Source organism: Pezoporus occidentalis, unplaced genomic scaffold (genome assembly GCF_034315485.1).
Source record: "Pezoporus occidentalis ecotype Australia unplaced genomic scaffold, CSIRO_AGI_Poc_V1 ctg11, whole genome shotgun sequence".
NCBI classification, from domain to species: Eukaryota; Metazoa; Chordata; class Aves; order Psittaciformes; family Psittacidae; genus Pezoporus; species Pezoporus occidentalis.
In genome coordinates this window covers 11,335,706-11,349,644 of record NW_026912886.1, presented here as the reverse complement: position 1 = coordinate 11,349,644, position 13,939 = coordinate 11,335,706, and the positions used below count along the sequence as shown (strand labels likewise).

Sequence of the window (13,939 nt, the reverse complement as noted above, 5' to 3'; positions counted from 1 at the left end):
ATAAAAACTTATTTTAAAATCATTCTTGTTCTATGTGCACTAAAATAGACCTAGCACTTGTGAACTTGCTTTGGTTAGGAATGAAAGTATTTTCTTTTAATTCAATGTATCTTTTGGTTTTTGGTGACACAAAAACTGTAACTTCTTTTCTCTACCTACTGAATTTTCTAGGTATTTTGGACTCATTTTAATGATGCTGGTTGAGGATTGAGTCCCATAATATCCAATCTCTAGACACCTTGTGAGTCACTGAACGATATAGGCATACTGTGCCCCCACTACTTGTGTGAAATGACTGCTTAATAATTCTTAGGAGAAGAACTGGTACCCCTGACAACCTTCTTTATACAGAGTATGTGAATGCCTGGATTGAAATGTAATTCACTGTAATCATCTGACTTCAGTATTTCTGATGTCATCAGGTCCTTAAATTAGTTTTTGTTCAGCAGAGCTTAGATTTTATAACAAAATGTGGCTCTTGTTAGTTCCCACTAGTATTTTCCTAATTGAGTTTCAAAACCGTGGGTTACACTGTCTGTTCCTCCAAATGACTCAGTGTCCATATATGTGTGCATGTGTGCACGCGTTGCTGCCCCGAACATAGGCTCTACAGGCTGCAGATGTTTGAAATCGGAGGGGGCTTGTGACAGCTGTAGCTGCAATCAGCTTTAGCTTGATTTTCAGTCATTCTTCGTGTTTTAGCTGGTTTCTGTATAACATAATCAGCAGGCGAAATTAAGTTTTGATGATCTGGGGATCCAAGCCAGCACTTGAGTGCGTCAGTGACCGATCATCTCTTGACGTTACTGGGAGTTGGAGCAGACCCTTAATGATGGAGTTGGGGGGTGGATTTTTTGTTGGGTTTGGTTTTAATTAAAAGTTTTAAATAAAACTGTACCTTCTCTAGGTCATTGTATATTGCCGTGTTAAGAGGACAGGGTTTCTTAACTGTCCTGTATTGAAAAGCAAGTAAATGCCTTTACAACAAAAGCAAACCCAAACAGGATCCATTAAGACTGTTCTGAACACATTTTAAAAAGGTACCTACAAAGTACTGCACTGCTTTCAGCTTGGCCTACAGACTGACTTGGACAACCTGTCTTTTCTTTGAGTGGTCTATGAATATGTTCTTTGCTTCATTTCAAGATGGGGAGCTCAGTAAGCATAGAATTGTTTAGGTTGGAAAACACCCTTAAGACAGTCGAGTCCCACTGTTAATCCATCACTAAACCATGTCTCTCAGTGCCACATCTACACATCTCTTAAACACCTCCAGGGATGGTGACTCAATCATAACATAGGAAAGAAAAACAGCTGGTGGAGGAGGACAACTGGAACAAGCTGTGAACAAAGAGCATCTTGTGTCATTTCAGTTACTAAATGTTTATAAATTGGATTAGATTTGCATTGATTGCAACCGTTCTTACATAGAGTCGCACAAGGATTTTGGTTCCCACTGACACTATTTTGCAATGCACGTGTCTTCTGAAGAGTCAGTGTGATGGGACTCAAGTTTTCCATGTTTAGATTGTGCCTGAAACAGTGGCTTGTGAAGTTACCATAAAAACAACCCTCATCAATTTTGGGAGTTGATGCACAAATTATTTTTAGCTTTAACATTGTTGCTTCCTCCTCCCCACATACAAAAAAAGTAAGGCACAAGGGGAAATGAATGTGGTAGATGCTATGTTGGAGGTAGGACTTCATCTTTGCTGCAGCTTCTTTTGCTGCAGCAGCAATTGAAGCACAATCAACTTGGTTACCGAGCATAGTGCTTTGCCATTGTAGAGGGAAGCCTGGATGATGCAGAAATGGCATAAAAAGTTGCCATCATCTTTCCTGCTGGGATTGCATTGTAGCAGATGAGGAATATGATGTGAGACACGTGGGGTATCTGCTTGTCTGAACAATTCACTGAGCTCTGAGCAGCTACGTGCAGGGTAAAGCAGTCTGCGCTGTGTTATTCCAAGACCCAAAATGGGAAATCTCAGTGTGCCCATGTGTGAGTTGGCAGCCCTGTCTCATTTTTGTGTTGTGCCTGCTACCACAAATATAACTGTCTAGGGACAGAATACGGAAACCACACTGGCTGGCACCTTGCACATACATGCGAAATTAGACAAGCGCTCAAGTCGGGATGAACAGCCCATGCTTTCCAGAGTTAGAAAGCAAGAAATGGGCTTGCTTTGAGAATGGGAGATGGAGCAATTGCAACTGGAAATGGTTTATAATTGCTCATTGCCTATATCTACATTTCACCTCAGTGCATGAATGCACAAACTGTTAAGTGCAGGCAGTAAGGTTTTGAATGACTGGGGAAGCAGTGTTTGATTTAGCTGCTCTTCAGATGAGCAAATGCCAGTCAGCTTCCAGTTAAAGATCAGAACTTTATTCATGAAATTCAAACCAGCCCAATGCTATAAAAATAATTAAGGCATTCTGAAATTAAAGGGACAACATTATCAGTTAGTTATTTAGTTCCTTAGCAGAGGGCTGCATTGATAATTCTGCCCCAGCACTGGAGATGCTTCTATGGAATGAACCCTGCCCACCAAAGGCAAAGTGCAATTTGCAGCATCCTCAGCTAAAAGAAGTATGTGAAGAAGGTCCCTAAAGGAAATGAAGCTAAGGCTTCTTCCATTGTTTTATGCCTAAAAAGATTTTTCTTCTTTATGTTTTTGGTTATTCGACCCATAAGCATCTTCATTCCTTCTTTGGGATTGTTCTTCTGAGGGAAGTACCGTTCTCAGAGGATGGGTATGCAGTGTCTCATCAAACTTTGTGGCCCTAAAATGACTTTTGAACTTTAATCCTGTGTCTGTCTGCACCAGTTTGGTTATTGAAGGGACAGAACAGGAGAGAAATGTATTTATGATGATGTGGAGAACTCAGTTTTGTGTCTTATGTAGAATTAGAACTGGAAGGACAACTTCAATTAAATTAATGTGTTTTCACCTTAGGCACATACGCGTTTGTGGGAATTTTGTTCCTATTTTAGTCAATAGATGGATTTTATGCAAAACAATTGCTGTTATTCATAAAGCTTAATTAAAGTTTGTTGTTACCAGGACTCATAGTTCTGCTGGGGAAGGACATCCCAGTGCCAAGGGCTGGAAAATGTTCTTGGGGCACACGTTCCTTTCCCCAGTTGGGACATTGCCAGGGAAAAAAGTGCACTCTAGGAATTCTGCGTTGCTCTTACACCACAAAGTGCTAATTTATTCAGTCATTTAAACTCGTGTGGTTGTAGGAGCTGCTTCTGGTGTAACCCTGGTATAGTTCTCTATAGCACTACTCAGTTGTTGCTGTGAGCAAGGTCACTTTGAACCTCCTAGTGTCACTGATTCCATAAAGGTAAAAGGCTTGATGTAGCATATTCATGGTGCTAGAAGATAAATCTCTATAGAGGTCATTGCAGAAACGCAAGGGTTGTCACTTCGTTCCTTTTGATGTGTGTTGGAGAATGGTCTTTGTGGTCCTCATCCACGTGGTGTAATCTTCCCCTAAACCTAGGAAAATGCACAGGAAGATTAAAAAAAAAAAAGTTAAATTAAAAAATCTGGAATTTGCAGACAAATTGATGGGTCTGCTCTTAATAATGTCAAGATGATTGCCAAAGCAGTGATTTTTGCTCTAGTAAGAGTTTTGTGTATATGGAGTGGTTTTGCATCAACAGCTGTTGAGGGAAGGCAGTGGAAATTCCTTCCCCAGGTGCCCCATCCCTCATGCTCCTTTTGAAAGAGGTTTGGAGGATCTTGAAAGGTGGCTTTTGTGAAGGGGGTGAATCAGCTGTTGCTTTAGTTTCTAGTTCAGGAATTAGAGGCGACTGGGTAATTCCATCGTAAATGGAATTGGAAATTTTAAAGTTGTTTGGAATGAACATTGAATTCCAGTTACATGTACAGATTTCTTCAGTGAAAACTGTCCTACAGGAAATCTTAGAATAATTAGGGAATAATTAATTGCATTAAAAAAAAAAAAAAGAGTTAAAAATTGTATTATTCCTGGTTAAAGTATTGCTTGTTTTCTGCTATTCGTGCTCTCCAGTGGATAGTTCAAATCTTTCCTAGTGTCAGTTACTGCTCAGCATGGTGCACAAGTACTTAATGATAGACCAGGCAAGCTAGAATTACTCTGCTGGATTTTTTCCTACGTGCAATAGTATCTGGTTTTAGCTGCAAGGTAGAACTCAGTCTGGAAGCTGGGGTGGGGGAAGAGAGAAATGGAAACTTGTAAATTCAGGACAAAGCTAAAACAATGAGGGAAGAGGAATCTCCTGAGGTTTGCTAGGAAATGAAAGTTAAAATCATCTGGTTCCTTCTGCTCTGGAGAAGGTGATTTATATCACTGCTGGTAAGGTTGACAAGTGCAGGCTTTTAAAACAGCAGATTTCCTGAGAGGTCAGGGTGTTTTCTTTATTGTGAAATGGAAGGCAGGAAGAGTTAAAATTAAACCAGAGGGAGAGAAAGAGGACTTTTCCACGGTGGAAAGGTGCACGGGAGCTGGGTAGCAGTGAGCAAGTGTTTCTAGCAGCTTTCTGCTGTGCGTTTCAAATGACTTCTGAGAAGAGGGGCCCTGATTCTGGTTTTCGTGGACAGAGGACCACAAGCGCTGGAGGGGTTTGGATAACTCCTTAGCCAGGATTGTTGTGCAGGGGAGAGGAAGGAAGAGTCTGGGAACAGAGGTTTTCATCTCTCATTGCTCCCATGTGATTGGAGACATCCCAACCCTGTTTGCCTTGCTGGTTGTCCGGCGCTTTCCTTTTCTTGTGCAGAGAGGTTTCTGCATTAAGTCGCATTAAGTTTCAGATTCAGTGTCTGCAAGAAGATGTCTCAGAGAGTCAGGAAATACGTGCATGTGTGCCCAGAAAGAACAATCAAACTCCAGCTGGTGTCCTAAAGCCCTCTTTGGACATTCAGTCTGCTAGGGCTTCACAGGCAAACAGAAAATCCATTGGGATTCAGTTTTTGGTGCCTGGGGATGTGCTTCCATGATTCATTCTGTGTCTGAGCTGCAGATAAACACATTCAGGCTTCTGCATGGAAAAATATCTGGTTCTCTCCTGGCGCTTTTTCAAAAGCTGCGTATTGAAACTCTGTTCCCAGAGGCTGTTTCGTATTCCCTTCTGCCATCTGAACACCACTGCATCCTCTGCTCCCACCACATCGTGGGATGCCCAGAGTCGATGGGCTGTAATCAGTGCGGGCAAGGCACAAAGCGCGTGGGGGTTTTATCATCTTCTGTGGGCACGAGCCTGCGGTCCTGGTTGGGCTTCTCTTAGCAAAACAAGAGAAGGGAAGAAGGGAGGAATAGTTTTGTTCCATATAATGCACATGTGTGCAAAATCCCAGACAGCTTCATCTTGAATTTCTTCATACTGGTGCCTTCTCCAACCCCTGATGTGCAGGTGCTCTTATTATATATTATTGTATATTGTATATCACTGCATTTTCCCGACAGCCCCAACTGTCTGTACTTGCAGTCACTAGTCCTGTGTAAACGCAAGCAGAATTCAGTAGTTGAGGAGAGATTCCAGTATTCAGTCTTAGGCTGTGGATAGAGAGGGGTTTGTGTTTCTGAGTGTCTGTGGACCACCCAGTTTCCTGAGAGCAAGCAGTAAACCTCCCTCAAATCCTGTCTGGGCTCGTTTTGGCATAGGGAATACTTGTATATAGTAGTGGTTTCCTTTGTTTGTGTTTTGATGATGATTATTATTATTATTGCTGAATTAGGGCTACTGAGATAAATATTTAGTTCCTGATGTTTTCTTTTGTGCATAATCAGGTATATCTGAAACAGCACCTTAAACCCCAGCGTTACTGTCTCATTGCTGTCTTTAATAGAAGAAAACAGACGTTTTCAGTACTTGGCAAAGGCACAGGGCTGAGGAGAGAGCTGGCTGGGTGATGGGAAAAATACTCAAATCTTTCTTGAAAAAGTGCCAATGTCTATAATGCATTTTCAGTGAATGACTCAATTGGTTCTATTAAAGGAAAAAATATATTGTTAATTCAGCCTAATATAGTTTTAATCTATTACCAGGCAACTGATAGGCTTGAGCCGCCTCATACTTTGCTTTCTTACTGCTAATTATTGAATAAGATGTTTAATTATTGATTTGATAGCAGTGTAAATCAGGAGTAGTTCCCTTAAGTTTGATGGGCATGCATTGGTTTAAGAGTGAGGAGGATCACGCTTAATGTGATGAGGAAGGAGTTAGGTGCAGGCCAGGCAGAAGGAGGCAGAATTTGGTTTTCCGTCTGAAATGGATCGTGCCTTCATTTGTGTGGACTTGAGCACATTTGCATTTCTCCTCTATGTGTTCAGGCCTAACCTCTAGATTTGCCTTTAATAAAATGCAAAATAGTGTGCTGCAAAATAGATTCTGCTTTGTCTGGACAGAAAGGAATATTAACATATTTATTGACCTTACAGTCATAACGTGATTTTTATTGGCTCTGCAGCTCTTTTGAGACAAAGAAAGTATGTCTAGATTCTGCAGCATAAAGTTTAATTACTAAGGTTTGATACCCCTCAGCCTTGCTGGAAACAGGGGTATCTTTCTTCTGTTGGAAGAATCTGAACAGTGAGCCACTGTCCATGCAGCAGTTAAAATTCAACATCTTTATGTCGCTTTGGAAAACAAAAAAATCATTGTTTTTTAGTATTGGCTTACAAAAGCCTTTCTCAGACTTCAGGCTGCCTCTTTCCCTCTCCACCTCTCATTTAATACGCATGTCCTATGTGTAAATTGAGAAGATGGGTATGCAGGTGTGTGTGTGTATGTGTGTTGAGTAGGGGTGCAGGGAAGGGTGGGATCTTAGATGTATGTACATATAGGGGTCTGATGAGATCTGGGGTATGTACGTAATGCCTGTGTGTGAGCAGGGGCAGCGAGCAACATCATATGTGTACATCGTATCTGAGAAAAAGAGCCTGTAGAATTTGCACAGAGGTGGGGAGGTCACCCCAAGACTTGACTGGTAGATAGAGCATGAGGTCTCCTTCACCTCTCTTGGGACACTCCGGCTCTTATTTCCCCTCTCTTCTCCTTCCCTGTCTCCCTCAGCAAGAGCTGCTGACTGGGGAAGGTCACATCATCCTAGCTGCTGGAAGATTTTAAGGGCACCTTGGATTATGACCTCTCATATTATAACTGAGCCTGACTTGGAGCAGCAGAAAGGGACTAGTTGACCTGTCAAAGGCCCTTCCAACCTCATTTTGTCATCACATAAGTATGGAGGAGGACAAAACCTAAGGAAGAAAAATGTGCTGTAGAAAGTAGCCGATGGGTTGACTCTGCTGGGCGATGAGCAGAGGTGCTGGCAGGAGCCCCTCCACTGAGGGACAAGGGGATACAGCCAGACCGGTGAGGAGCACCAGCCAACTGCAAATAAACGGTTCCATGATCTCAGCAAGGAGGGGAAGAAGGACGTGGGTCATTAGTCAGAGCAGTAAGTCAGGTCAAGGGTAGGAGAGTGTTGCTTTTCTTTATTGAAAGAAAAAAATGAAAAGGAAAAAGCAGTGAATTTCATAATGTGGGAGAAGGGAGGACATTAAGGGGATGAGAATATGGCAAGGGACTGCAAAAATGGAGCAGGGTCATGGCAAAAAGGAAATAATAAAAATCCCTGTTTGACAGAGAGAGGGAAAAGGAAATTATTTCAGAGAAGGAAAACCAGTAGGTTAGGAGATAGGAGAAATATTGCATAAATAAAAGTCTTCCATTTCCAGTAGCTTTATTTTAGCTACAGCATAACATGCAAAATCCTGTGTGTTGAGGCAGGTCAGGACAGGAAACTACCTCTATATTTCATGATGTGGGGCACGGGATTGTCCAAGTGAGACTTGCTTGCCTTTGACAAATAAAGGTGTTTGGGTAAGAGAAACCACGTTGCTGCTGAAGCAGAGAGAGCAAAGGGGCTTCCAGAGCCTACTGGCTGTAGGCAGGATTGATGGGAAGCGTGCATTGGGTGAGCTAAGGGTTGTGGATAGTCCAGCAGACTTCAGAATCAATGTGTTGGACAGCACAACCCAAGTGAGGAAGAGTAAAGCACAGGCAGATGAGGGAGAAGGCTGAGAACAGATCAGTCATCCTTCCTGAAAGACTGGAAGTCACAGAAGGGGTGAGGAACAGGGTGACATGATAAGGGCTTATGTTGAAATAAACCATGTGATGTGACTTAGTGTTAAAAAGGGGGTTTCTAACAGCATCATCATTTCAGTTAATGGCAGCACAAAGTGCTTTGGGTTCTCACCATGACCTGGGCACTTCCCTAGCCCTCTTTTCCACATTATCAGAGTGCCTTATTATCTTTAAGGTAATTATAGCAGTATGGGTGGTAGGGAATTGCTCTTCTGTAGATAGTGAACCAAGGCATAAAGCAGAGGAGTGTCTTGTCTGCAGTTGTGCTACAAATGGAAGTGAGAATTGAAGCCAGGTTTCTTCAATCTTCTACTAGCAGCTTGAACATTGTCTCATCCTCCCTCTGAACTCCTGCCTTGAGCATGAGCCACCCTGAAGTCATACTTTCCATGGAGAAATGAAGTCTTCTGGAGTATTTTGACGATTTGTTTAGCGATGCTATAAAACAGAATTAAGCCACAACAATCTATCTTCTGCTCGATGCAGAGTGACGCTGCAGAAGAGGATAATGTTGGCCAGAGTGGCCTCTCTCTGATTTGCTCTGGTCTGTTTTCCAGATAAACCGTGAAAGCTGGTGTTCGCTGGAGCCATGTCCCGATTCTTCCCTGCTGGAGCGCAAGCGGACACAGGAGTCTCCAGGTGAGCACTGTACCAGTGACAGTCCTGTGGTTCTCCTCACCTTTCCTTTCCTTCCCTTCCTTTTCTTCTTATTTCTGACATCTTTCCCTCAAGGGAGATAATATGTAAACGAAAGAAAATGTGTCACGTATCTGCTGTGAGTCATGGCCTTGCACATGGCTGCAGCACTTGACTTGCAGCGAGCTGTCTGGTGTGTCACCTTCTGACATAATTATGTTATTAAAGTACCTCCATATTTCATCTTTTCTATTAAAAGGTGTGATGGGGTACACAGATGTGGTTTCTAGCTAAAAGGATAACACAGTAAAAGAAAAACAACAGAAGTTTAAACTCCTCAACCCATATTTAGATCCGAATCAGTGACTTGATTTTTTTTGTCCTTCTTTTTTTTCCCCTCTGAAAGTTGCCATCATTTCCAGGCTTCAGGAAGCAGGAAGGCTGTTAAGAGCCATCATTCCCACACCCTGCCCACCAGCCATGCCAAACTCCCAGCCCTGCGAGCTGGCTGGTGCTTTCTGGCTCTTCCACTGGGACAGAAAATCTTGTCTGGGCAAGTTTCAAAGAGGGATTGGTGTCCAAGATAAGGAAAAAAGCATTTCCTGTCATTGAATTATGCATGTTCAAAACAAATGGAGTGAATTATGAGGGCCCTGAATAGGGACTTTGCTTGGAGTGTTCACAGAGAGGACACTTCTTGCCTTGCTTTCATTACGAGCAGGGGTCTCGCCTGAATCTCCTTCGATTTACAGACTTGAAAGAACGTCACTGAGTGTCAGTGTGAAATTCAAACCGAGTCTTTTCAGGGTGTAGGCTAAGAAAGGATGATGCAGGTGACTGACCCGAGGGGTTTATTCTAGGTAGAAATTCTAGCTCCCATCAAAGTTAAAGAACTTTTTTAATTTAAAAATAAATAGTGCTGCTTAGAATATTCATGAAGAATGAGGAGTTGTTCCAAGAGTGTTTTACCAGAGAACCTGTGGAATCACCATACTGCTTCCTAACTGTGTCCCCAAATGTCTTGCCTCATGGTATGATGTTTTTACTCTTCAGGCAAGACTTAGTGTGCTCCATTTGGTTGCAAAATGACATGCACTCATTGACATGCCAGATCCATAATCCTGTATTCATATGGATCAATATCAGTTAGGTACTTATTATCTAATCCAATATCTTACAATAGAAATATAATATTTATTATGTAATCATGTAGCCATCTATACTTATATACATTCATAATTATCCTAATATATGTCTGTAACACAAGCAGAGAGAGGAAGGGTTTTAAAGTTGCTTAATGTGCCCTCCAGTCAGACTGAAGCAGCAGTTCTGCAGGTTCTGGCCTTTCCAGAAATCATGTTGTTACTGCGCATACATCCCTCCAGCTGCAATGTGGTGCTGTGCAATATAGAGGGGGCAAGAAAATCTGGCAGCACCTTACAGCAGTAAAACCACTATCTGTTGTAATATGGCTAACTTAAAACCACACCACTTCCTAGGGAATTGGACCTTTTTCACCTGCTGAATAATCCAGCTGAAGTGGTTGTAAGAACAGAGTCCTCAAATCTCAGAAGTTAACTCCATAAACTGTAGCTTCTCATTTTCTGTCAGTGCTTTTGAAATGAAATGCCTTGGAGGAGTGTAGCAGATACGTAGCTATCAGCATGGAATTGGAGGGCTCACCCCTGCCTTGGAGGATGCAAGGGTTTGGAAAATGCACATAAGAGACTTGCTTGGAAAGTTTCTTCCTGGGGCTTTTTACCATGTAATTTTCTTTTGCCTCTGCGTTACGTGCAGCAGTGTGTTACCATCATCATTTTATTTTCCCTTGCACTTAGAGAGGAGCAGATAAGCACAGTTGTGCTGTAAATGAGCAGGGGTGTATGTGTGATGGGATTCACAGTCCCCGTATCGTGGCAGTGCTGTCACCAGGGCTCACCAGGTCACGGGTGTGGGAGATAGAGCTCAGTATTGTGCAATGCCTGTACAGTTTAAAGCAAAGAAAATAAACCCAACAAGCTAACGGCAAAAAAAGGAGGAGGAAGACCTTCCCCAGGCATCTAGAAATAAAGGAGAGTCGAAGGAAGAGAGGGTTTGGGAATTGATTTCTCAGCATAGACAGGTTGAGGTGTGAGGGTCCCCATCACGCCAGTCCTCATCGTCCTTCCCCACTGCTTCATTTCCTCTGTCCCTCAGAGGCTGATGCAGAAGAGGCTTCTCTGCCTCTTGTGATTTATCATCAGGGTGAGGTATCCGTCCCTTGATGGATCTGGACCATCCCCACTGATTTTCCACTGGAACGTGGCTAGAGCCCCTTTGCTTTTCAGTCTGGGCCATGGAGATGCTGTGCCCGTGCCAGCTGGACAGCCAGCACCTCACAGCCTGCCCTTCTCTTCTTTGCTTTTCCCTTCTGGGTTTTTTTCCCCCTCCCTTTTTCTCTTCCCCCTCCTTTCTCCTCCTCAGTGATGGAAAAGCAGTTCAGATTTTCCAGGTTTACCGAAAGGGGAACAGGCCCGGGGAGCAGCCGTGCTGCCTCCAATAAGTGCTTTTCCAATTCTCCGTGGTGTGGAAACTCCTCTACGGAGTAATGAGGTTTCCGACTGGATTGGCTCCCCTCTGCCCTAGACAGGCGCAGCCCCACTGCCATCAATGAATTCCCATTATTTTCTCCAGAAGCAGAGCTGTTTGATAGCTCCTGTCAGGAGCAGGCTAAGGATGGGGAAGGGAAAAAGGTGACTTCGAGCTACCTGTCATCATTGCATTGATGTCTAAGCTTGATGTCGCCAAGGGTGGAGTTAGGTGTAATTTAAGAGTAAAACCAGCATTTTATTGCCCTGGCTTCTCTCCAGGGAGCTAAGTGTGGTTTGGATCTACTGAGTTAGGGGAGGTTGCAAGATAACACCTCTGTGTTTAAAAAACCACTAATAATTAGAAAATATTTTAAGCTGGGAGAAAAGAATGTTCAGTTATTGCCAAAATTTTCATTAATGCTTTAGCCTGAAGGCTGAACAAATGAAATGACATGCAGGCATTCTTTATGCAAATACCTGTCTGTTAAGGGTTTTGGAGAGGAAAGCCGGTAGTGATTTCTGATCACCTAAATACAGAGAGCTGGAGGCATTTTGGTAAAAAGAGATGCAATGTATTTGTATTTCAATATCAGGAGTTATGAAAGCTGAGAATTAAAACCAAAACCACTTCATTTTTGAATCTTAAGAAAGGAAAGCTTGTCATGGAAGTCATATTAGTGATTTTTCAGTGACAATTATAGAAGGAGGAATGAAATAATCATCCCAATATGCATTTAAAGCACCTTGGCATTGAGAGGAAATTGATTCTTTAATTGAGAAAGAAAGCAAATAGCAAGTTATATTTCTGCCTTTATTGAATATGACTAACTTTGCACTTGTTGCAGTCGATGAGAAACATCCTGTCATTTTCAGTGTGGGGTACCTGATGTATAGCATATTTATTAGCACCTCAAGGAACAAGCATGTCTGACTGTTTAGTGCAGAATCTTTGTTTCCACCATGTACTTCAATGATGCATTACAAAGGAGTTTTAAACTCTTGAATTAATTATTAGCAAATTGCAGGCACGGTTTGGGGAGGTGAACGTTATAAAGCTGTGTTTGCTGTTGGGTTTAAATCCTTGAATTTACAGAGAGCGTGTGAGTTGGATGTACAGATGCTATAGAAAGCATCAGCTTGTAACTCTTTCTGCTTTGCTCCTATAGAATGTGAGAACTTCTTGGAGGATGGGCTGAGTAGCGTCTGTGCCTCGTCACAAGGTGTTCTTAAGAGAGAGTCTGGAAGCGAGTCTGACCTCTTCCCCTTGCCTGGTGATGGGATGGAAGACCTTGTCTTTGGAAAGGTAGGAAGGCCTGGTTGGGGTATGGTTAAAAAAACTCCAAGGCCTGATTCAGTAAACCTATACTGCAGGTGCAGATTGTCTCGGTGAGCTGGAAACCTGGAAGCAATTATCCTAGAATGTATAGATAGGAAGGATCTGGTCCCCTCTTCGGATGCAGCAACACAGGGGTGGTTTTAGTTGCAGCAGAATTCCAGAAATCCTGCAGCCCCCAGTGTGAAAAAGATAAAAGTAAATTTTGACTGTCCAAAAGTAAATCAGGCGCTAGGGGAACTAGAAGAAAAGGTGGATTGTCTCGCAAGGTCATTAATGATTGGATAGATGATATGAAAGCCATCTTTAACTCCTGTAACAAAGAGCTTTTCTCAGGCAAACGATGACCTCTGTGCTGACACCTTCAGATTATATACTGTAATTCTCAGAGGAACCAGTGTTCTCCTGTAAATTCAGCGTGACTCCCTGGATAGGAAGGAAACAATCTAAATACTGAAGGCAAATTCCGGTGAATAGTTTTGTTGCCGGGGTGACATACCTCTAATGCCTTTTTGCATGCAAGTAAACGTTTTCAGGTTTGCTTAAAATCAACAGCAGAAGTCATTACTAACTGTAGTCATGCCTGTGCCCTTTGTGTTGCTCGCAGCTGAGAAGGGGAGGGAGGAGTGGGTGAGTCCTGCTATCCTCCTGAGCAGGGGATGCCACCCTGTAGCATCAGTCTTCTGCTGGTTGCATCAGAGCAGCCTGAATTTATTCAGTGGGGTTCTGTTTTGCTTCTTAAGAATCATCTTGCTGCTAATTTGTATTCTTCTTGACATGAGTAGATTATGAAAAAACACCCAAAAAGAATATAGTGATGCAGAATCAAAGGGGACATGAACCTTCTTTAGAGCAACCATCACCATTGGTCTCCACTCCATGAAATCATAGAATCATAAATCCCATGCGTAGGTTCAGCTCCAGCATGGTTCCTGCTCTGAAAACCTAAACTTTCAGAGTGGGTTTCACACTTGTTTTCAGACAAGTACATTTAACAGAACAGAATTCTGTTTGTTTAAATCGAATCAGATGATGGGGAATATTTTCCAGCGGAATGGGAAACACCACAGCCCAGGCTAAGTGATCTCATGGGCTATAAATGAACAGTATAGTCATCCTTAATGCATGTGGTAGGGCACAGAACTCACCAGCCTCACCCTTTCCCATCTTACCCTCAAAGTGATGTGGGACCCTGTATTGTGAGACTGTAAGGCTGCTTGGGAGAGCACAGACTGTCTTCAATTTCCTTGTGTA

General features: G+C 42.7%; 1 protein-coding gene across 21 annotated transcripts in view; it reads left to right on the top strand.

Annotated features, from left to right (window-relative positions):
- The window catches only part of AKAP13 (A-kinase anchoring protein 13), a 216,828-nt gene that overhangs the window by 140,798 nt on the left and 62,091 nt on the right, over positions 1 to 13,939 (top strand). For all 21 annotated transcript variants that reach the window (XM_062630927.1, XM_062630889.1, XM_062630917.1 and 18 more), the window contains 2 exons: positions 8,704 to 8,785; positions 12,519 to 12,655. In XM_062630927.1, coding sequence (XP_062486911.1) covers positions 8,704 to 8,785; positions 12,519 to 12,655 — 219 coding nt within the window. The remainder of the gene's footprint in view (positions 1 to 8,703; positions 8,786 to 12,518; positions 12,656 to 13,939) is intronic.